Source organism: Ammospiza caudacuta, chromosome 13 (assembly GCF_027887145.1).
Source record: "Ammospiza caudacuta isolate bAmmCau1 chromosome 13, bAmmCau1.pri, whole genome shotgun sequence".
Classification (NCBI taxonomy): domain Eukaryota; kingdom Metazoa; phylum Chordata; class Aves; order Passeriformes; family Passerellidae; genus Ammospiza; species Ammospiza caudacuta.
The window spans coordinates 19,264,049-19,288,541 of NC_080605.1; the positions used below are offsets into that span (position 1 = coordinate 19,264,049).

General features: G+C 43.1%; 1 protein-coding gene across 1 annotated transcript; it reads right to left on the minus strand.

Annotated features, from left to right (window-relative positions):
• Positions 1-1,995: 1,995 nt before the first annotated feature.
• Positions 1,996-23,042, minus strand: ZDHHC7 (zinc finger DHHC-type palmitoyltransferase 7). Its single transcript, XM_058813466.1, has 8 exons — positions 22,921-23,042; positions 17,091-17,176; positions 14,550-14,878; positions 11,526-11,650; positions 6,630-6,726; positions 6,294-6,375; positions 5,065-5,195; positions 1,996-4,071 (listed from the first exon to the last, which is right to left on the minus strand). The coding sequence occupies exons 3-8, from the start codon at positions 14,859-14,861 to the stop codon at positions 3,895-3,897; spliced, it is 924 nt and encodes a 307-aa protein (XP_058669449.1). The 5' UTR covers positions 14,862-14,878; positions 17,091-17,176; positions 22,921-23,042; the 3' UTR covers positions 1,996-3,894.
• Positions 23,043-24,493: the final 1,451 nt, after the last annotated feature.

Consider the following 24,493-nt stretch of genomic DNA (forward strand, 5'->3'; position numbering starts at 1 on the left):
CTCGTATTTCATCTGGACAGTTTGCCTTTTTTCCTTGAATTCAAAACCCAGTTTCCAAGGTTCTCCACTGATTTCTCCAATACAGATATCTATTTTTCATATTTTTCATTAAAAAGAATCACCTCTGGCTGCAAAGCCTGGCTTTCTCTGGATACTGATGGAATTCACAAACTAAGAAGAAAATAAAGTTGTCAGTGCACCTGTGGGTATCGGACTCAGCCCTCAGTGTTCAGCTGGTCTGGTGAAGATTTGCAGCAACAATAATTCACTGTATAAAGGCCCAAAATAGAGAGTTTTGCTGTGACTCTTTCTGGCTTCCCTATCTCAAACCTCACTCTAATTAAACCAACATTTTTATGCAAACACACCTTGCAAGTGACTATTTTATTGCAATCATGGTTTGTTAACAAAAAAGGTTCAAAGCCATCATTTAATAATATTTCCCTTGTCAGGTGCCAGCTACTTATCAGAATGGGGCACCTCAGGCAAGAAAATATTGAAATATTTCTGAGTTATTCCTTTCCTTGCCAATTCTAATATTTGGCATCTTTAACACTGAATGTGGGTCCAATATTAACTTTTTATGCTGCACTATAAAACCAGGAGAAATTACAGAAATATTTTGGAGGTGCAGAGTTTTGTTCGTGTTATTAAAAAGCAGCCTGTGCTTGCTTTGATGCCTGCTGGATAATTTCCAGGGCTCTGGTTGGGGATGACAAGAGTGAAGTGCAGGACAGGAGCAGATGTGCTACTGGAACACAGGCAGGAAAAAAAATTTAAAATACATTCAGAACATAAAAAACCATGACTAAGTGAAAGAAGGAGAATAAAAATTTAACAAATCTCATCAATGAAGAAGCACCAACCACATTAAAATTAAAATTGACCTGTAACCCTGTTCAGAAGAAAAAAATAATAAATATACAGAACCAATGCTGGTGCACTTCATGTTAGCGTTATTAACAGATTCCAGAATCATTTTACAGCCCAATTTCTGTATTGCAAAACCCCTTAAGCCATTTTCTTTCTCTTGGGCCTGAAGCCAACAGGGAGAAGCAGAACAATTATAGAAATTCATCATTTCTGCAAGGGCAGGCATAAAGAAATCCATAAATGAATTCTTGCTAAGTCCAAGACTTCAGAAAGGATGTCTGGAACAACACTGACATTGCTACTAGAAATTAAACAAGAAAATAAAAAGGAGATAAATTGGCAGGATCCATCTGCTGGGATGTCTGTTCCCTTCAGAGAATGAACAAACTCTTCCTTAAAATACACATGAACATAATCAAACATAATCATTAACCTGCTCCAAAATATCAGCAGCACTGGCACAAAGTCTGTGTTCACAGATTTGGAGCTCCTTTCTCCATAGAAACATTAGAGTGTGATACAGACCCAGAAAAAATCTCAAAGTGTTTTTTAGAATTATTGCAAAGGGGAAGTGAACAGTTTTGAGTCTCCCCATCCTTTCCTGCCATTTGTTCCTCCTCCCCCTTGTTTGGGTGGACGCTCCCAACCTGCTGCTCTCCAGGCTCAGAAATCTCTTTGCTCCAGAGGCTGCAGAAACAGAGGGAAAATCCAACATTTGCACAGAAAATCTGGAGACTCCAACCAGTATTTATCCCAAATTCCCTGGAAGTGCAGAGGCTGGAATACTGGGGTGAGTTTTCAGACTGAAAATGTTTTCCCACTCACCTCAGACAACATGGGTGGGAACAAGATGAGCTTTAAGATCCCTTCCCATGTAAATCTTTCCATGGTTCTTTAATAAAATAAGCAACTACACCAGAGGATGAAGAAAAGGGAATGATCAAGAAGGGCTAAAAAAGTGTAGCTTAAAATTCTTAATAAGCAGAGGAACCTCTTTAATTTGGAGCAGTTAATTAATATAAATACAAATTAATTACCAAAGGATTCAAGACTATTTCCCTGAAGCTGCTTCAATCTAAATATATGTAAAAAAAACCCTGACATACAGAGAAGTTAATCAACTAAGACTTCAATTCATTAGTTTATTTTTTTTTACATAAAAAAAAAGACAAGGTAAGGATTTGAAAAGCCGAGTAAACCGGATTTCACACGCACACATTTGCCAAGTCACAGGGTCCAACCACCTGGAGTGCTATTTTGATATTTTCTGATTTTCCCATTGAACAATTTACACAGTAAGAGCCTCAGGACAAAGCCAGACACCTTTTTTTTTCTCCCCAGTCTTTAAGATGTGCAACTGAACCTGCACAGAATCCTGTGGAACCTCTCCAGCTTCCCCCTCAGTTTTGTTCACAGGACTGCAATTCCAGTGGATTTCCACCTAGGAAGGCTCCAGCATTCCACACCACCACCCTCCCCCAAAAGCAAAGTGAAAACACCCCAAAGTATTGCACAGTTTTGTTCACAGGGCACAGCCAAGAAATGGATCCCTCAGTGCCTTCAGCCACGCCATGGAACAGAAACTGATGGAGCTGGGACCAGGATGCCACAGAGAGATGGAGCAGCAGGGCACTGAGAAAGGAAACAGCTCCTGCAGGGCACAAAGGGTGGAATGCAGAGCTCTGAGCTGCTGCAGGTGGGACAGGTCACCAGTGCCACTGGCTGAGCAAAAGCAAGAACAGGACAATTTTAAGGCAAGTCCCAAAACAGGGAGCTATTTACTTTCTAGGCACGATTTCAAGCTATGCATCAAGGCTCCTGCTTTATCCTTTATATGGTCAGTCATTTATAGGTTAACAATAATACAAAAAATAGTCTAAATGTCATTTTTAAAGAATCAACTTTTAGCTGGATTTTTATTACTTGCAGCTTGTATTTCATTACTTGCAGATTTATGAACATTTTTTAGCACTACTGTTGTTTGTCAGGCCCACATAAAGCAGTTCTAGATCTATATTGCTCTCGTTTCTTCAAAGTAGTTTTGGTTGGAAATGGTTAAATTCAAAAGAATATTGCAGATGTTTCTACATTTAAGATGTGCTGTACTTGAGAAAGGAGGGAAGTTGCCTCTTTCTCTGCTGTCTTTGTCCAAGGGATCATGAACAGCTTTCCCTCTATAAAGGGTCTGTACAGTAAAAAAGGGGCAGAGCAAGACCCTACGAGGACAAAGTGTTTGCAGTGAATGAGCCCCAGTTTGTCACTCAGTGTCACCTCACACTGCAGGGCACTGGTCCCACTCATCCCTGCACAGTGCACACCTGAGCTCCTCTGCAATCAAAGCAGGTGGAACTGGAAATGCACATCCCAGGGCAGGATTTGGCCCCCAGGCAGTGAAAATCCAGCCTTTCCCTAAATGCCAGATGGGACGGGCACTGCCAAACACAGGGCATGCTTTAGGGAGCCTGGGCAGGGTGTGACAGTGCTGGGCACCATCCTGGGCAGCACCTGCATGTGAGCAATGTGTGGGACACACAGGGACAGCTCTGCTGAAAGAGAAAGGAGAACTGAACAAAGCACAATTCCCTGAAATCTGGACTGACAAGGAAGGCTGTGTCTCACTGGAGATCAACTCCCACCAGAAGGCTCCTCCTAATGATTGACAACGGCATCCAAGGACTTAGACTCATTATAAAAACACACAGGTAATTAATTCCCCAGACATTTATCAAATAAAAAGGGTTTAAAACAAAAAAATGGGGAAGTAATCTCAGAAAATAAATTACAGTAGCATGACAACATTTGGCTTCTTTAGTGTGACCACGTGCTTATCCTGCTGTGAAGATCATGGCAGATCCAGTTCCTGTCTCAGAATTAATGAGATGTCTGTGACAAACGTAGAAAACTCTGCTTGCTACAAGCAAATGTCTGATATCAGTTTCACCTGGTCACAGATTATATGTAGACAGCCTTCTCTGGCCCCAAAATAAATACTATATAGGATTCTTGCAAGTTCCAACATCTTCAAACAGAAAACTCGGGTCCTCCTTTCTTCCCTCGCAGCAGAAGCCTCCTGATGCGAAATCCTGCGAAGGGGTTGATCCACAGCAGGGAGGGCTGGCCCCCAAACACAGATTTCATCCCTTCCCAGCGCAGCCTGCGCTCCCACGTCGGCTTTTCACTCTTCAGTCTCTCAATCTCCTGCAAACAAACACAGGCAGGCACGTCCAAGGTTTAGTTTAATCTAATATAAAACCTGGTCGTAAAAACCGGGCTTGCATTTTTATTGTGCTGTTTCATTGTGCCTCAGCTGATTAGTTTCTTACTGTTGTTTATTAATTATTAAGGGAGAAGTTAGAAAGTGTTTTAGCCCTGTGGATACAGGGAAGAAGATTTAGAACATAAAATATGTACAAGAAGGTTGATATCTCTATCTCTTTCCCCCTCAAGCTAAAAGACAGAAATCCCAGAAAAGCTGATGGATCCACGTGCAATATCCTACACTACAAGTTGTTTACCCAGTTGATGAAAGCAGACAATAAGGCTCCTGCTCCACAATTACTGCAGGCAGGATTACTCTCTCAATGCATTATTTTGATGGTCATTTTTTGTGCTTCCCACTAATGAAGGCTCAATATTTACCAGTTGTTTTGCACTTACTCCTCAGTACAGAAATACACTTGTAAACATGAGAAAATATTGAACAGTCACAGGATTCAATTCCCTTGTGTTTCCAAGCAATTATTCTCTCCAGGTGTGACACTGCAGATCTAAGGATACAGGAGCCAAAGGCCCAAACTGTTTTATCCTCTGATAAAATGTATCACAAAGAGATGAGAGAATGATTTTTCAGTGTAAACCTGAGAAAAGCAGACACTTCCCATGGCACCCAGCAGGAATTTCTACCAGCTGAGAAGGGAAAGTCAAACCTCAACTCAGAAGCTTTGCATTCTTTGTCATTTTTAAACCAAATTACAAAATGTCAAAAAGCAAATAGTGCAAGAACTTCTGTTAGAAAGCAACCCCCAGTAAAGCATTCCAGTCTTCCCCCAAGTGCAGAAAATAAAAATGATGAATGATTGACGTTTTGCAGCTTTCTCTGAAATAAGAGCCTCTCCTCATGCAAATAAAACCCCACCTAATCACATCTTCCCAGAATAAATGTTACAGAATAAAAAAAGTCAAGGTTTTTACCGTTTCATCATTGCATATTGAGTGGATTTGGGTGCCAAACATGACTGCAGTGAAAGTGAGAAACAGAAAACCCTCAAGGCACAAGAAGATCATCAGGATCACAGTTACAGGTGGGGAGAAGTCACTGCACTCTGTGAAAATGAAATATTGTAGTTACAAAACAACCAACAGTAAATTATAGAGCATGTCCTACATGTCTGACACTTGAAATAATATTTCACATTTAAAACAAACTTCTGATTTTGCAGCAGCTTTATTTGCTGATCAAGAAAATAAAGAATTTTATGGTAGTAACACTTCTGGCTTCCTATAAAGCACATGGTAACTATTTCTGCAATCCTGCCTCAGGATTTCAAGGCTATCAAATAAATGGTTGCACATGAGGGGAGTGAAGAACTCAGAACTGCACAGGACAGAAGCAGCTTGGAGCTTTCTGCAAGACAGAGGCTGTAAAACCATCCCCACCTCAGCCCTGACTGCTAATACAGATGTTCCACTTGGCTGTCATTGCTTTATTACTCTTTTTGTTTTAATTCTCCACACAAAGTAATCAAGTTCTGCCTCACACATCTCTGGAGAGCCTCTGATCACCTGATTAACTCAAATATATTTAAACAGGGATAGTGTACAGAAGGTGAATCTTTCAAGTAAAACAAAGTTCTAAGATTCCATCCATTTAATGAAATACTCAGAAAAAAATAAAAATCACATGGATTTCCCTGTTGCTTCATATACCAAAAGCACAAGACCAAAATGAGCTCTGGCACATTGGAACATTAAGAAATACAAGCTAGAAGCCTAAATTAAAAAAACTGGGATAGTTTAGGGAATTTCCTTTCTGCAGGAGCTCCAGTAACGGAAAGAGGGAGAAATCTGTTTAAATTTCAGGTGCCATTCCCAGAACTGAGGTGGGGCACACAGAGCCCAGGTTTAGGTGATTTTGTGCTGAGGTGATTGAGGACCAGCTCAGTTTCCTTCCCACTACAGAGGCAGTAAATTACTACTGTGAGTAAAGGCACTGAGAATGCCCCTGACAGCCACAGCCCTTACAGAGAATGACTGAAGGAAAGGGAGAGGAAAAACCAGAAAGGAAAAGGAAAGTGATGGATAAACAGATCTGAAATGTTTTAAGGATATCACTGAAAGACGGGACTAAAATAGGAATGCTATGACTTTTCCCTAATATCTACTAGACTATGATAATGAAAATTAAGTATTTATTTGCTCACCAGTCCACTGCCCTCGGACACAGGAGAAGAACTGAAATCCACAGAGTACAAGAGCATGAGCTGAAATTAGGGCTATGTACATCTGCAAACAAGAGACAGCATCATTTCACTCACTGCCACTGCATAAAACACAGCAAAACTTTGAAGAAGCAACTTTGAAACAACAGCACAAAACTAAAATGAATGTGGGTAGAAATCCCTTGCACAGAAAGAACAAACCCACACAATTTATCAAGACAATCATGTCCTAAAGCCATTACTCACCAAGCACAACCTAAATTGTTATAACCAAGGGAAATTCAGACTAAAATCAAGCTGCTGCTGCTGCTCACTTACCGTAAACAGAACAAAAAATCTCTGATTTTTCTCCCCCACACAATTGTTCACCCAGGGGCAGTGGTGATCCATCTTTCGGATGCATCGCTTGCAAATACTGGAAAAAAGGACAAGAGGCTTCTGCTGAGAAATTGTATTTGAAATTGTAGAAATTGTATTTGAAATTGTAGAAATTGTATTTGAAATGTAGAACCAAGGGCAGCCAGTGGTCACAGCATGATATGCTAAAATATTTCTTGACAAACTGCAGACAGGAATTTTATTTGCATTTCTTTAAAGAAACTGCTTGTTCATTCTCACAACTCAGCTTTTGGGTGCTCCAAAATGGACTGTGTACATAAAATACTCCTCAGAATAAAACAAATCCAGAACTTCAGACACCTGCAGCTCAGATAGCTGAATTCAGTATTAATAAGACTCTCTCATTCAGTATTATAAGACATTTCCCTTCTGGAGAAGTATTTTAGATAAATATTTCACTTTTAAAGGGTTTCAAGTTGTAAATTTTGTTTGTGGATATGAAGAAACCCAAGAAATTCACATCTTCAAGGGAGAAACTGTCACTCTTTGAGACCTCAACTGGCCATAAAATTCTAAACTTATGCAATCAAAATCTCAACTAAAGCACAGCTTAGAGTATCAAACCTCACTTCCTCAAGAGAAAACACAAATATTGAAATTATAACCAGCACTTATCAAGTAGCTACTTGTCCATGAGTTCTTGAACACTCTTGTTCTCTGCTGGTTCTCTTGTTCCTGCCCAGTTTGGGGTCAAGGCTATGTCCACAGAAGTCAAATAAATACTCCAATAACTCCAAATAAATACTCCAATAACTCCAAATAAATACTCCAATAACTCCAAATAAATACTCCAATAACTCCAAATAAATACTCCAATAACTCCAAATAAATGCTCCAATAACTCCAAATAAATACTCCAATAACTCCATTTTACATCTGCCATACAGCAGCAGAGGGCTCAGTTCTGCAGCCAAATGTGAATAATTACACACCAAAAATGAAACAGCTGCAACATCTGTTGTAGCTCTTCATAAATCAATAGCTTGAGCAATGCTGATATTCCATTTTCCCAGCTTTGTACTTAAGACAGCCACACACTCAGTGCTCCAGATTTTCCCACAGAATATTAAACATTTTCACTTCAGCAGTCACCAAGCCAAATAAGCCTAAAAAATGCAGGCACTGTTATTAAAATCTCTTTGTTTTTGACACAGGCTGATTTAGGTGTGGTATCTACAAGTGCTGCAGTGACAAAGCACAAAGCAAAGCTGGGTGACTGTCACTGGAGAGACAAAACAAACAGGGAGGTGTGGGGGAAATCAGTGCTCTGAGGCAGAAAGTAATTGTTAAGTTGTCACTTTTGTATGATTCTAAAGTAATTCAGCACGAGGCAGAACACACCATGTGCAGGTTATGGGGCAGAATCCCAAGTGAAGCTGCCTTTGCTCTGGGCTATCAAAACCCAGCACCACATTCCCCCTGCTTTTTGTTTTGTGGATATTAAAGGATTCATCCTCTGCTACAAAAGATTTTTTAAATACAAGTGAAAATCCCAACAGCAGATAAACACTACGACCACTCCCTGGTGCAGGAAAAGGGGGTTTCACACAGGAAGAGACACTCAGGACGCTCCTCCAAAGTCTTTCCTTGCTGCCTGCAAGTTCAGCCTCTCATTTCCCCAAGTGCCACAACCAGACAAGGCTCCTGATGTGCCACAGAATCCATGCCAGCACTCTAAAAAGCAACATTAATGTGAAGTGCTGAGTAAAACCTACCCAGGCTCAATCAAGCTGAAGGCTGGAGGATGTGAGGTGGGCAGGACTCCATTCTGCTCATTCAGAATTTCCCACAAGCCCACACAGAGCTCTCACAAGAGCTCAGATATCTGGAACCCTGCCTTCATGCCTGATCTCCCCCAAACAATCTCACAGCAATGCTTCCAGCAGTGCTTCTGCCTTCTTCCTACCTCATCCCTTGTATTTTATTCCTTTTTATGCAGCAGGAGTTTGGGGAAATCCCTCCTCCAGCTGCACCCAGGGTTGTCACAAGAGAGAAGCAAAGAGAACATCACCTGCGCATGGAGGAAAGTCTCTCCATGAACTCAGGCAGGTGCAATTACAGCTCTGAATGGCACAGATAACATTCAGAAAGACACAGCTAAAGACTCAGGAGAAATGGGTGTGGGTAACAGATATTCCCTGGGAGCCTGGTGGAAACATCTCAGTGACTTTATTCAGAGTTCCCCACACACAAACACTCAGAGCAGGCAGAAATGATGACAGCTGTGCTCCTTCAGTGAAAATGAAATCCCTTTCACTCAGGATACGGCTGAAAATGTTAACTGCTCACTAAAACATCACTTCAATTGCATCACTTGATTTCACAGATGCTTAGCTGCAAATAAAAGGTTCTTGCTCTTTTCCCCATCACTAATGTGTATTATGAAACTATTTTTCTGCCTTAAAAGAACTTCTGTTGCAGTGTTGCACAACAATTTTCGTAACTACATCCTAAGAGTCTCTTCTGTTAATAATTTACTACTGAAAACATGCACTGTGGCTTTCTGAGTGTAAGTATTTCCCAACAGCAACCAACTTCAATTTCCATTTTCAAGCCTCTTCTATCAGCAAATTGCCACTTTAAATACTTGGGACTAGATCATCCTTTTAATGTCCTTGGAATGAGTTTGCAAACCAACAAAAAAAATTGGCAGCATAATCAAACAAACCCTTTTTCTATTGGGTAAACTCCTGCAGTGATAAATTGAAGGCAAAGAATCAAACTAACAGAAACAAAGACAATTAAACCAGAAATCCAACTGCTGAGAAAAACATGACAGCAGCCTCACAACACCTTCAGGCTCTGGATTTCTCTTTTAGATATTCTGTGGAGCCAGGGATGCACTGAGCAAGCCCCAAAATGCCTCCTTTACCCTTAAGTAAAATATTTGATCAAGGATTAGAGGATTAAAACAATGCCCAAACAGGTGCTTGGGAAAAAAAAAAACCTCTGAAAAGATCAGGTATTTCCTTTATCACAGACATTATCCATTCTTGCTCTGCTTTAAAAATAAATGCTGCTCAAATTCTTGCTCTAAAGGAGGCATTTGAGCTCCAGGATCTCTGATACATATGACAGAAAAGGAGCTGGAGTATTTCAACAGATGATGTCTTCACTTAGGGCTCCTTCCAAATTAGCTCTGCCTTTCTCTTTCAGATATTGTGTGGAGCCAGGGATGCACTGAGCAAGCCCCAAAATCACTCCTTTACCCTTAGGTAAAATATTTGATCAAGGATTAAAACAATGCCTAAGACAGACAAAGCTGGAACCCCAAACAGGTGCTTGGGGAAAAAAACCCTTTGAAAATATCAGCTTTATCACAGACATTATCAATTCTTGCTCTTCTTTAAAAATAAATGCTGCTCAAATTCTTGCTCTAAAGGAGGCATTTGAGCTCCAGGATCTCTGGTACATAAGACAGAAAAAGAGCTGGAGTATTTCAACAGATGATGTCTTCACTTAGGGCTCCTTCCAAATTAGCAAATTCTACCAGGACCAAAATGTGGGGAATGCTTTCCACAGATACCTGCAAGGTCTCAACCTGAATATGGGATGAGGAAATGAGATGCAGGCCATGTTGGCAGGGCTCCCAGCTGTCCCTCACAGACACAGAGGCAGGCCATGTGAGCTCTCCTGGATCCCCAGGGATTTTCTGGGAGCAGCTGTGCTGCCTCCACCCCCAGGCATCCTCCAGGGAGCCCTCCTGAGCTGACAAAGCAGCAGCAGCAGCATCTCTGCACAGCCAGGGATGTGCACCTGAGCAAAGCCAGCCTAAAGCACACACAGAGCAACTGGAGAGCATTCCATCCTCCCCTGTTTATCCATGGAACTTCTCCCTTCACACTCCAGATCCAAAATCCCACTCAGAGCTGAGAGAGGAACAGGAGCTCCGTGCCAAGGCTGAGGATTTATAAATGGGAGCAGCTTCTCAGCCGTAGCACTGAGCACTGACACACACACATGAGGTTTTTAATTTAGAACCCACAAAGCTCCAGAATCATCTCAGAGTCCTGACAAGACTCTGCTCTGTTCTTTTGACAGGCACTAAGGCAGAGATTTCGATTTAGTACTTCTCACAATTCAACACACATCACTCCCCACACCTAGAGAGCCACCAGAAGCATTTGCATCTTTATGTAAGCCCTGATTATGCAGGCACAGCTATTTTCAACTGGCACACAATAAACACTACAAAAGCATTTCCACAGTGCCTGAACACTCCAAAGACTGGGAATTAAAAATATACATTTACTATCTCCTCCGTAGCGTGTTTAGTTCAAATGATCATCATTTCTGTCCTTATTCAAATGGATTTTCACTAAGTGGAAGTGCATTTAACCCATTATTCATGCAACTTTGGGAAAATAATCTGCCAATTCACATATAACTTCAAATGCGCTGCAAAGAAAAGATGACACAAAGTAATGATTTTAAACTACTCTAAATTTTGTTCATTTAAGACTGCAGGAGTCACTTAAATCAGCTCCCTGAGAAATTTGAGATTCTTTTCTTTGCCCTGCATTACCCACAGCACAGCACAAATAACTGCAATGATGTACAGGAAAAGATATTCACTGATCTAAATTATTTAAGACACCAGAGCACAGTTATTGTAATAAAACCTTAGAGTTCCTTACTTCTCTCCCCTCATCCACAGTCATTTTTTGTACCTTACACTTACAAAATACACTGCAATGTAGGAATTTGAAAGTTTAGTGGATACCAAAAGAAATTTGTGAGGGAAAAAATGAACAAATATCAGGATTGTTATTCCAGGCCTCCAAAAGCAGAAGTGTGGAAGGAAGTCTGGCATACCTGCAGTGGTGTGCACGCTCAGGTTTGATACTACAGCACTTGGGACATTTGTAGATCACTTCTCCTGGTTTCAGCTGCAAATTATCCATGTATTCTTTAGTGGCATTTCCTTTGGGCACAGCCCCCTGAAATCATTTCAATTAGAGGAGAAAAAGCTTCTTAAATGGCATGAGAGCATTTAAAAATACATTTCATAGACTTCATACCAGTAACCTCAGGAAAATTGCTGAAATAAGTTCATTTATTCAAAGCCAGTCTGCTACAAGCCAGAATCAATTCCAAATGAATAAATTACCTCTGCTTGACCTCAAATTCAGCTTTATTCCAGCAAGACTCATCTCTGGCCAAGTATTAGCTTAATTCTCATAGAATATCCTGTCACCAGCCCACAGAAATGAAGAGGGAGACACATCTTACCCTGCAGATACAAACACTGCCCATCATTTGCTGAGGAGTTACCCTGAATATTTCTTGTGGAATTTGATTAATGGGTGAAGCCATCCACAAAAATCAGCAACTACTTGAAAGATGTTATTTCAACTGTCTGAAGCCAGGGTTTAACCACCTGCCCCAAGTTTTTGAGAAATGTAATTTTCTTTCCTAAAATCTTTAGCTTGACCACTGTTACCAGGACCAGCAACGGCTCCTTTACTCTTCTTTATTGTGCAGCTTTGTGGTAAAGAGTTGAAGGAACTGATTCAAACGAAAAATAATTGATTGGGAAAAGAAATTAACTTTTAGTGATTAGTTCTCTGATCTGATTACCACAGAGCTGCATCCTGAGATCAGGATCTAAATTTGGATTAGTAAGGAGAAAATAATTCAGCATCAACGTCACCCTGCTCATTGATGGAGATAAAGCCTCATCTGTGAGGGGAAGTGATTGTGAAACAAACTGGGATGTGGCAGCCAAGTGGATTTTCTGCACCACTGCTCCAGGTCAGCACTTCCTTCACACAGGGAGAGCCTTCTGCAGGTCAGCCTGAGCCAAGTGCAACATTCTAGAATTAATTCTCATTCAAAAAAAAAAAAAAAAAACCCTGGCAACATCAGCACTTGACACAGACACCATAAGAACATCTGGGACAGAATAAAGAACCTAGCAGGAACTCAGATTCCACTGCCAAACACCTCTCTGCTCAGGGGAGTTTTTGTTACCTATAGCCTGGAATAATAAATTTGTGTTTGTGTTGGCCAAGACAAGCCCAGGTCCTGTCCCAGGTGAGCTCTGTGGCTGAGTGGTGCTCCAAACCTGACCAGGTGCTCACAGGGACTTCCTTCAACACTCATGTTCTACTCCTGAGCTGGATTTTGCAATCTGAACGTTCTCACCCCAGTTAATATTTGGTGTAAACATCTCACACCACCCTGTTCACCTGCCACAAGGATCAGAACCTCAGACCATGCTTTCAAGCATTCTGCTGACAAAAATACACTCTATTTCAAAACCATCTTTCACAGTCACAGCCAGCCAGCAAAAATCTATTTTTTAGAGTTACAAGTGTAAATTTAATTCACTTGAGTTTTGAGGCAGTTCATTCCTTTCATCTTAGTTTCTATCACACAGTTGTGCCTTCCATTCTGGGAGTCAGCACGAAAGGAATGGAGGAAAAAAGCAGTGACTCATCTCAGTTTGCATCATAAAAAACACCACAGGTCTAGAAAGACACCCAGCTTTACCAGCTCATATTTATAAGCAATAAATCCTTAAACCATTAACTCTCTGAGCTGTCACAGTTTGTACAAGTTGTGATATTCCATCACTGGGTGTGGACAGAAGTAAATCAAAGAGCTAGAAAATCATTAACTGCAACACCCTGCTGGGTTTTTGAATGTTTCTCTATACACTGCTACTGGAGAAAAATCTCCATTTTTCTCCAAAAATCTGGAGAAAACAGATGTTTTTCCTAAACTTATTCCTTAAAAACAGTAATAGATTTTAGTACAAAATCAACCATTTAATCACTTGAAATCTTGAGGAGTAAAAGTTCTAAGAAATGAGCACTTTCAAGACCTCTTACACCTACAATGCTTCAATGTGTGTCCAGTTTAATTCTCCCTTCCCTTTCCAAATATCCAAGGACAAAAATTCAGGAATCACAGGGAACAGTGGTTTTTCCATTATGCCAAGTGTGCCTGAGGTTTTGTAGCACATCCACCTCTAAAAGTTCTTCCGTGGGAAGCATGGGAGCATTTCAAGAGATGCAGAAGGATAAAGGCACAAATTTTGAAAATAAATCAGATGAAAAAACAGTAAGAAAAATGAGGACATAGAAGACTAAACTTTACTAGCTACTTCAGGACCTGGAGTAATATATTACTGATTTTTTTGAGTCTAACACTTTTATAAATTTTATATTGACTGTTCCATGGTTTTATTAATAGAGTAATAGAAGTAGAGGTACCATCCTGATGATTAGCACAGGTATCATCAAAACCTTGAGGGTTTTGAATCTGACACGAGGATTTTGAATCTAGCACGAGGATTTTGACTCTAGCACGAGGATTTTGACTCTAGCATGAGGATTTTGAATCTAACACGAGGATTTTCAATCTAGCATGAGGATTTTGAATCTGACACGAGGATTTTCAATCTAGCACGAGGATTTTGAATCTAGCACGAGGATTTTGACTCTAGCATGAGGATTTTGAATCTAACACGAGGATTTTCAATCTAGCACGAGGATTTTCAATCTAGCATGAGGATTTTGAATCTAACACGAGGATTTTGAATCTAGCACGAGGATTTTGAATCTAACACGAGGATTTTGACTCTAGCACGAGGATTTTGAATCTAACACGAGGATTTTCAATCTAGCATGAGGATTTTGAATCTGACACGAGGATTTTCAATCTAGCACGAGGATTTTGAATCTAGCACGAGGATTTTGAATCTAACACGAGGATTTTGAATCTAGCACGAGGATTTTGAATCTAGCACTACTTTTCCCAGCAGAAGACTTCTCCAAACTTCTGTGCAGATGGAGGGGACAATCCAATGCCAAGGAACTCTTGGATACTTACTGGATCAGTCAGCATAGTCCTCAGGTGTGATGACAGAGCCAGCACTGCCAAGCAGTTAAAGAGAACCCCGTTGATCACGGAGTACCAAAAGTCTTTGGAAGGCAGCAACATGACAAAAGTCACTACAAAGTCTGCATAGACCACCAGGAGCCAGGTCATGATGGCACAGACCATGCCACAGCCATCCCTGATGAACCAGACCCTGTCAGCCATGTCAGCCTCCGAGGAGGAGGAGGAGGAGTCGTAGCTGTCATTGTCGGCCAGGAGCGGGTGGTGCTCGACATCGCGGAAACGGTGCCCTGATGACTGCATGGTTTGCTGGCCTCGCCCTGCAGGGACAAACACAGCACCACCACCATCATCATCATCACTGTTATTCATTATTAATGAGGAAATAGAGCACAGCTGGCTCTGGGGTTTTGTTTCTGGGAGATAAAGCATGTTCAAGTTCAAAACAGAATTGGGATTTTTTTTGATCGACACCTGAGCGATTCTGTGAGTGCAGAAAGATGAATGTGAAAGAAGGGGGCACAGCTTTTAAGGTTTTGGTGGTTTTTTTGTTTGTTATTAGTTTTGTTTGTTTGTTTCTTACTTTGCCTTTATTTCTTATTATTGTACTCTAATGTCATTGGTAATAAATTAAGCTGATTTCCTCAGGTCAAGCCTGTGATGGTAATTGCTGACTGATCTCTCCTGCTCTTACCTGGACCCACAAGGCTTTTTTTTATATTTTTCTCTCCCCTCTCTGAGAGAGACACAGAACAGCTTTGGTGGATGTCCAGCCAGAGTTAACCCACCAATAACATGCAACTTCAATGCCTGACAAAGGGATTTTAGACTGGTTTCATTTCCATCATGCTGTGCTCATAAACCACTCCTCCTCTTTTGTCAAAAACTCAACTTCTCTCTTTTATCTCAAACTAAAATGGCAAAGTCATTAAATTACAGCTCATGTCTCTTTTAAAACAGCAAATTATGGCACCAGCCTGTTGACTTTTCATTCTGCTCCAGCAAGTGAGGGAAGAGTACAAAGGAACCAGGATGGAAATAAAGCTGCTCTAATACACTGCTCACAACAAACAATGCAGCAAGTCAGAAAGCAGCTAAATTTGTTGACAAAAAATGTTATTGTTTTGGAAAAACCACAAGATCTATTGGATAGCTTATCAAATGGTCTCAGATCAGCCCAACCTTAAGGGAAACAAATGGTTCTGGTTAAATGAACATGGCAACAGATTACATGAATCAGATTTTCAAAGAACACATTAATTCATTTAATTTCATGAAACTCTTTTAGGCCTTTGTTGTCCTTCCAACATGGAGCCAAAACCAGACATGAAGCCTCAACAGTTCTCATGAAAACAGAATTATTTTCCAGACATCTCTCCCAAGGAAAGACATGGAATAGCAGAACTGAAGTGCTACCAACAAACAGGAGACAAATTAAAACTTAATCATTAGGCCTCAAGAATATCCTGCTGCTTTAAAAGTATACTGTGTTCTAAAAATCCTATTGATTCCTGCTATTAAAGGCCTTGTCTGAGAGAAACCTGAGAGCATTTCTATTGATTTATCACAGGCACACAGAGGTCTCCCTTTTCCCCCCTTATTAATGGCAGCCTGTACATGACTGTAGGGATTATGGCACAGCAATTTCAATTTCCATCCCAAGATATTGAATATGGGATCACTTTGTTCCTCTAGAATGGCCCAAGTGACCATTACCAGATGAAGACACTGGCACTGAGATGGTGTTTGATAAAGCTGTTTAATAAAACCCTTTAAAAACTCTCTGATTCGGGAATCAGAATAACACATTCTGCCCAGGAAATCCAGGCAGGAGCAATCCAAGAAACCAGAAATGAAAATAAATCCATGCAGATGCAGCAGAGAGATGTGAGAGCAACTGCAAAAACAGCTGGGAAGCTCCCAGGACACTGTGAGGTGTCTGAAGGACACATCCTCTGCTTGTGGAACACAACAAACTGAAATCCAGCTCTGCTGCTTGCATCTATTACAATTTCTTGGAGTTAAATTGTATTTTCTGTTCACACATTGGGCTTTTTTTGGACAAAATTCCTCTCTCTCACCAGAATGCAGCTGCTAAGCCAAGGATGAAGATGTCAAACACTAGAAAATTACCTTAGGAAAGAATGAACTTTATCTCCTTTAAAAGTAATTTAAGCTTAACTTAACCTAAATATGGCCCTCTTTTCACTCAGTTCAAATTATCCTGATTTTTCTTAATGTTCAGAATTAAAACTACAATCTGTCCCTATTAAGTCAAATAGCACTTTGGGACAACACCAACCATTGTGGTCAAGAAAATTTAAGTGTCATAAAAATACGTAATTAGCAGTTGAAACACGAAGATAACCATGCAAATCAGTTATTACTTCATCAAAAAAGGGCTTCTAAAACTTTTAAGAAATGTTTTTAATATGGAATGGCACAGAATTCCTGCATTCATTTTGCTTAAATATCTTAAAGACAACAAAAATATTTTAGCACAATAAAAGAAATCCAAAACAAAATAAATACCTCAAAAATGTTTTGTATGTTATTCTGACATCCTGTCCTGCCTTTGGCTTATCCCTGGTCATTCACATAGTCATGTCTGATGGAATCTGCAAAGACATCACCAACAAACTGATTAGCAAAGCTGCACCAGGAAAATACTGTTAAATACAAATAATAACAGACATCAATAATAGAACAGAAAAATATACAGAATAATAATAGAATAATAGACATCAGTAGTAGCACTCTGAAACTTGCTGCATGTAGCCACAATGAAAAAGATTGTGTTTTATTTAGAAATCAGGTACTTGAAACCTTGATATTTTTGGCTGACTTTTGGAAATCACCACCTGGCACTTGGAGCAGGATTGCAGCACAGAACCTTGCATTTCATTGCTATTTGGGGAAGAGAACAGGAGGTGTGGGCCTGAATTGCTGTCTGGTTAAAGCTGCCTAAAGAAGCACCTTGGGTTTTCTTATTCATTGGTTTTATTTTCTATTTATTTGAAGTAAATTTTGAGACATTGAAATCACTCTTCTTTGCAAAGTTAATTTAATATATTTTGAAAGTAACATAAGGATTGACATTTCAGAGCCACAGCAAATACAAAGTCACTTTCTTGAAAAGCTTCTGAAAGCAGCTTGTAAGAATCAGATACTCCAAACACAACATTACTGTGGAGTTCTTCAGTATCCATTTTCAAAAGTTCCCAGCTCAAGGGGAATTGAAAAGGAGAAGTCTCTTATATAGTTAAATAAACCCAAACATTCTACTGCAAGACCAGACAGTAATGCAAATGTTTGTTATGAACATATCAGAATTATTGAACAGATTGGGTTGGAAGGGACCTTTAAATGTCACCTGGTGCCACCACCTACCATGGGTAGGGACATCTCCCACTATCCCAGGTTGTTCCAAACCCCCAAGCACCTGAGTTTGAATATTCCTGACAGAGCTTCACCACCCTCAGTGAGAAAAACTTCTGCTATCAAACCCCAGCTGACCCTCTTTTAGTTTAAAACCACCCCCTTCTCTCCTGTACCACTGCAGGAAGCTGCGACTGCTTTGTGCTTTGCTGTACAAATAAGCTTTTAGACTTCCCTTAAACTTCACAATATTGTGAAATGCACAGCCATTAAGTTGTCACTGAGGTGGCATCTGGTGGCAGCTGAGCAGAGACAGGAGCAGACAGGCTGAGTGTTGCCATTAATGTGCAGTGCCACCCACCCGTGGGGAGCTGGGGATGGCAGTGACACCCTCAGCCCTGCAGGTGACACATTCAGCTCCCAGCCATCCGCTGCTGCTGGAGAGCTCACTGCCGAGACAGGGACGTGATTTGTTCACTCAGCCCCAAATCCCACCTGCAATCCTGGGCTAATCTGTGTTTGTCACAGCCTCCCCAGCTCCTGGAGAGCTCACTGCCGAGACAGGGACGTGATTTGCTCACTCAGCCCCAAATCCCAACTCCAATCCTGGGCTAATCTGTGTTTGTCACAGCCTCCCCAGCTCCTGGAGAGCTCACTGCCGAGACAGGGACGTGATTTGTTCACTCAGCCCCTAACCCCAACTGCAATCCTGGGCAAATCTGTGTTTGTCACAGCCTCCCCAGCTCCTGGAGAGCTCACTGCCGAATCCCAACTGCAGTCCTGGGCAAATCTGTGTTTGTCACGGCCTCCCCAGCTCCTGGAGAGCTCACTGCCGAGACAGGGATGTGATTTGTTCACTCAGCCCCTAACCCCACCTGCAATCCTGGGCAAATCTGTGTTTGTCACAGCCTCACCAGCTCCTGGAGAGCTCACTGCCGAGACAGGGATGTGATTTGTTCACTCAGCCCCTAACCCCACCTGCAGTCCTGGGCAAATCTGTGTTTGTCACAGCCTCAGCAGCTCCTGGTTTGTGTGCAAGTGTCCCCTCAGCTCAGCTTTGCAGGGATAATGGATTCAGGCATTCCCATGGGATCTGCCCACACCTGGGTCCCTGTGAGGGAAGGGGATCAATGTTTGGAAGCTCTCCCTCTATGAAGAGCTCAGCATCCCCACTGAGATGCTCACAGCTTCCCTCTATTCTTCATTTATTTGCTTCAGTGCCTGTCTTAACCAAATTTACTCTTAGAGTACAAAAGGGCAAAGCATTACACTTCAACCTCTAACACATCAAGCAACAGTTTTTAATTTGACCTTGTACAAATCTTTATTTAGCATGAGAAGATAACACCCAATTATTCAGTGTTTCATGCCCAATGTTATGTTTGCACACGTGGTTATATCAAACCTGACCCAACCCTGTTCCACTCTTAGGTGTTATTTGAAATTCTCATCTGATCTGCACCTCACTGGTACTGAAACTCAGGTCTAAAATGCAGATGTACTCATGGAATAAAAATCCACACACAACTTTTGAAGAAGTTATGCTATAAACTCATGATCACCAAGATGGCCTTGTAAGATCATTGGGTTTAGTGGGACAAGGTTGCAAAGGGCATTAGGAAGACAAATGACACAACACAACTAATTGTATCATAAGGTCCCTGGATTGGTAATTAAATTTATAAAAACAGGCACTTCAGGGTTAGGAACAGTCCTTTTCTCTGCTATTTTTTGAGGATGAACAGAAAAACATTGTAGGAAGAAAGAAAAGCTTATTTCTCTGTAATTTTTTTGAACAAGTAAGAATTTATATACAGGCTAAAAGCTGTCAAAGCAGAAATTTTTTGGTTGCCTTTTCCTTCAAGCTACACAATGGACAGCTCCTAAGATTCCTCCCATTTCAGTGGTAACAGAATAAAGAAAAAGCCTTTATTTCAACATTTCTGATTTCTCTCCATAGTTGTACAGACACCAACACATTAGAATAATAATCCTGCAGCACTTAAATACAATGGGTTTAAATCCCACCTGGAAGCAAATCAAACTTACAGCCCTGTGATCTCCCTAAGAGGTTACAGCACAAACATTAACTCCAGGAACTTGGGACTTTGAAGCAAACCAAGCAGGCAAAGCTCCTCCTGCACCCATGGGCAATTTGGACAGATAAATATCTATCAGATAATGTCTGCACAGAGCCAGGTCTCATGCAGAATCACCTCCTTTCATTACAGATCCAGGTAAGCTAAGCTGTAAAGGCATTTAAAAAGTCAGCTGTGGCTGTTTCAATTCTTTTCCAGGAACTGGTCTAGCAGCCACCTTCTCAGCAATTTGGGAACCTGGGATGTCCTTAACACAGCACACAGCTCTGGAGAGAGCAGCTGGAATACTTGTGATGGAGATCCACGACACAACCCTGCAGTGTTACCATCAACTTATCCCAAATCCATGCTCAGGGGCACAGCTCACCATCTCTCCAAAACCCTGCTGTTGTTGTTCTACAATATAATAAGTGTTTATCTCTTGGATTTCCCATTTATGCCTTGCAGCCTTTTCCTTGTGCTGGTCCATCTCTGCTCTCCTGCAGGCACACATTAATTCTGAACACAGAATTAATGGGAGATTATTTGTGTGCACACATTGAAGAGAATATTCACCAAGCACATATTTAATACAATTCTCCTTAAGCCAGCCCATCATGAAACACTGGAATTGCTCCTTTCCAGCTGTGAAAAGGGGATGTGCTGCTTCTAAATCTCCTCAGAATAAAAGTAGACAGAAATACTTCAGCATAAGTATTGGGAAGTTGATCATCTAATTACTGATGTCTTTTTTTAAACTGAAAGAGAAGAAATTTAGTCTAGATGTACAGAATGAGTTGCTGCCTGTGAGGGTGGGCAGCCCTGGCACAGGTGCCCAGAGAAGCTGTGGGTGCCCCTGGATCCCTGGAATTGTTCAAGGCCAGGCTGGATGGAGCTCTGAGCAATCCCATCTAATTTGAGGATGTTCCCAGAGGGGCTGGGAACAAGGTGATCTTTAAGGTCCCTTCCAACCCAAACCATTTCTATGATTTATGGCAGTAGCATCTTTATAAACATCCTCAAAACACAGATATGAGAATCCACAGCAAAAGAAGTTAATAAAAAAGCAAGAAAACACCCTGATGCATGTATTCCGGACACATGTTTACACAAAGTTTTACAAAGCTTTGCTATCAGACATGGAATAGATTTATGATACCAAAACACTTTAATAAAAGCACGAAGTAATACCAGAGATGTTCAACAGGATATCTTTTTCAATAACAGATCTTTCGCCCCGAGATGTGAAAGTCAAAGAAAATACATTACCCTGACTTTGCTGCCCAGCAAAGAACACTATCTGATGCAGCAAGAGCTCCCTGGGCACAGCAGCAAGGACAAAAGGCTCCTGGACGAAACAACCTTCACCTGAGAAGGACACAAACACAATCTGTGGCTGGGCTTTGATTTCTGCCTCTTCTGGATCAGGGCCACAGCTCAAATTCAGATCAGACCCCACAGGGCCGCAGGCTCACACCAATGTCAACACTGGCGTGTGACACCTGAAAGTTTTGCCTCTTTGCCAACAGCAATGGATCACATCCTACTTGAGAGAGTAATTTTTTATTTCTAATTTTTTCATTCATCTGGGCATGCTCTGCCCTCACACTCCACTGAAGAGAGCTCAGGTATCACACACAGTGATTGCTCTGTGATACCAACCTGGCAAGCACATTTTTATCTTAGCTATTATATCCACATCCATGTCCATGTGATTCTTCTTCCCAGGTTCAAAAAATAATGCTATTGGTCAAACTATTCTCACTAGCAACTTCCAATATTCATTAGAGGAGTGCTCAAGCCTTTGTTTCAATTGTTCCTCATGCTGAATTGCTCCTCATTTCATATTTCCACTATATTCTTCATGTTCAGCCATTCAACCACTGCAAAATTCCATCTATTCACTTTCTTTAAAAGCTCTCCACCCTCATAAAAGGCATAAAAAAGAAATCATCAGATCTGTATGATACAAAATATCCCATGCTAAAGGAAAACCAAGAAGGGAGATAGAGTATTTAGAGAGATAAAAGTATTACCAATTCCTTTCAGCCACAAAGAGATCTCAGCTATTTAACTCTAATCTCAAACCACTGAAATTTCACATCAGTTCCATCTCCTAATGAACCACTACGGCTCCTTTTTATCTGCAAATTTTCAAAGCCAGAGAGCATTCACTTCAAAAGAGCTAATTTAAGTCTGTTAATGTGAACAGTCACGGCGACTTCAACCTAATTATGTCTCCAGCAAAGCAAACACTTACATCACTGTAATTCTGCATCCCGATACCATCACACCAGTGGATACTCAGTAAAAAAAGTACAGACTTTTAATTCATAACGCGTCAATTACCACCTGATTTGGACCAATTGACCGGATTTGTCCAAGGCGGACGGACCACCTTTACTTAACCCGGAAAAGGAACATATATTATTTATATGTGTTCGAAAAATAGCCAGTGATTTCCCAATCCCTTTTTTTCCACGGCACAGATCACACTCGCGCCGTGCCGCACGAACCCACCCTCTCGTTTGAGAGCTACGTGCATTCCCACTTCCTACAAGCGCCTGGAAATGAGGAAAAAGAGAAGCACAGAAATGAGGGGAACTCCCGGAGCAGGCGGCAGGGCACGGCCGGGAAGGAGCCGGGCAGACACGGGAGGCGCCCGCTGCCCTTCGGCCTCCGCACCGGCGCTCCTGCCCACAGCGGCCGGGGGAGAATTTTTAAGTTTTTAGGCGTGTAAATAACGCGGAAAGCGACGGGAGATACAGAAACACCCCACGAAGTGCGCCCACAGCGCTCAGCCGGCCTGAGGCACCTCAGCCCCAATCACCTTCCCCGCTCGCCCTTCCCGGGGCCACCGCGCTCCCTGCCGCGGGGACCCGCCGAGGGACCGCCAGCGGATTTACCTCAGCAGCAGCGGCAGCAGCGGCGGTGGCGGCGCGGCTGCCCTGGCGCGGTGGGGCGCTGGGGCCGGGCCCCGGCCGCTGGAGCTCCGCGCCCGCCGCCACCGCGCCCGCGGCTCCCGAGGCTCCCCAGGAGCCGCAGGATCCCGGAAGCGGCGGGGGCGGCGCTTCCGCGGGAGGCGGAAGGGACGCGCGCGCGGCTCCGCGCAAGCGCGGCGGGCGGGGCGTCCTTGGCGCGGCCCTGAGGGGAGGGCAGGGCTGGGAATGGGGCTGGAGCTGGGCACATCCGCAGCGCCCTCATGGAGCGGGCACGGAGGGCAGGGCACGGGCACAGGCACTGGCACACCCGCAGCGCCCTCATGGAGCGGGCACAGAGGGCAGGGCACGGGCACAGGCACTGGCACACCCGCAGCGCCCTCATGGAGCGGGCACGGAGGGCAGAGATCCTCCCGTCCCGTCCTACCCCTGCCCCCGCAGGGACACCCGCAGCGCCTTCATGGAGCGGGCGCGGAGGGCAGGGCTGGGGCTGGGCTCACCTGCGGCGCCTTCATGGAGTGGGCACGGAGGGCAGCGATCCTCCCGTCCCACCCCTGCCACCGGCAGCAACACCTGCAGCGCCCTCATGGAGCGGGCGTGGAGGGCAGGGCTGGGGCTGGAGCCGGGCACGGAAGGCAGGGCAGGGGCTGGGGCTGGGAGCACCCGCAGCGCCCTCCTGGACCGGCACGGAGGGCAGAGATCCTCCCGTCCCGTCCCACTCCTGCCACCGCAGGGACACCCGCAGCGCCTTCATGGAGCGGGCGCGGAGGGCGGCGATCCTCCCGTTCCACCCCTGCCACCGGCAGGGACACCGCCCGCTGTCCCTGGTTGCGCCGTGGTCCGACCCGGCGTGGGCAATTCCAGGGATGGGGCAGCCGCAGCTAAGCTGGGCGGTCTGTGCGCCCTGGCCTCACGTGGGAGAATTTCCTCCTAATTCTAATCCAAACGTACTCTGTCAGTTTGAGGCCATTCCCTCTGGTCCCGTCACTCCAGGCTCTTATAAACAGTCCCAATTCCATCTTTCCTGTGGGCTCCCTTCAGGTGCTGTGAGGCTGCTATGAGGTCACCTTGAAGTTTCACTTTTCCAGGTGAATATTCCCAGCTCTGCCAGCCTTTCCTCCAGCAGAGCTGCTCCATCCTCTGATCAGCCTGGAGCCTCCTCTGGGCTCTCTGCAGCAGCTCCAGGTCCCTGATGTCCCCAGGTGCGGACATCACCCTGCCCCTGCAAGAACCGGGCACAGAGGCAGTGTGTACTCAGTTCTTTCATGAAGAATTTGTGCTTTATGTCAACACATATTTTTGTGGTCAAATTCCATTACAGTCCCTCATTGATTTGTACTTATCCCTGGCAGTGCCCAAGGCCAGGCTGGTCGGGGCTTGGAGCAGCCTGGGACAGTGGGAGCTGTCCCTGCCAATGGCAGGGGGAGGAATGGGATGAGCTTTGAGGTCCCTTCCCACCCAAACCATCTGTGATTCTATGATTTCACTTCTGAGAACATCAGGAATGTGATTTGGCACCTAATTCAAGAGCATGTTCAGC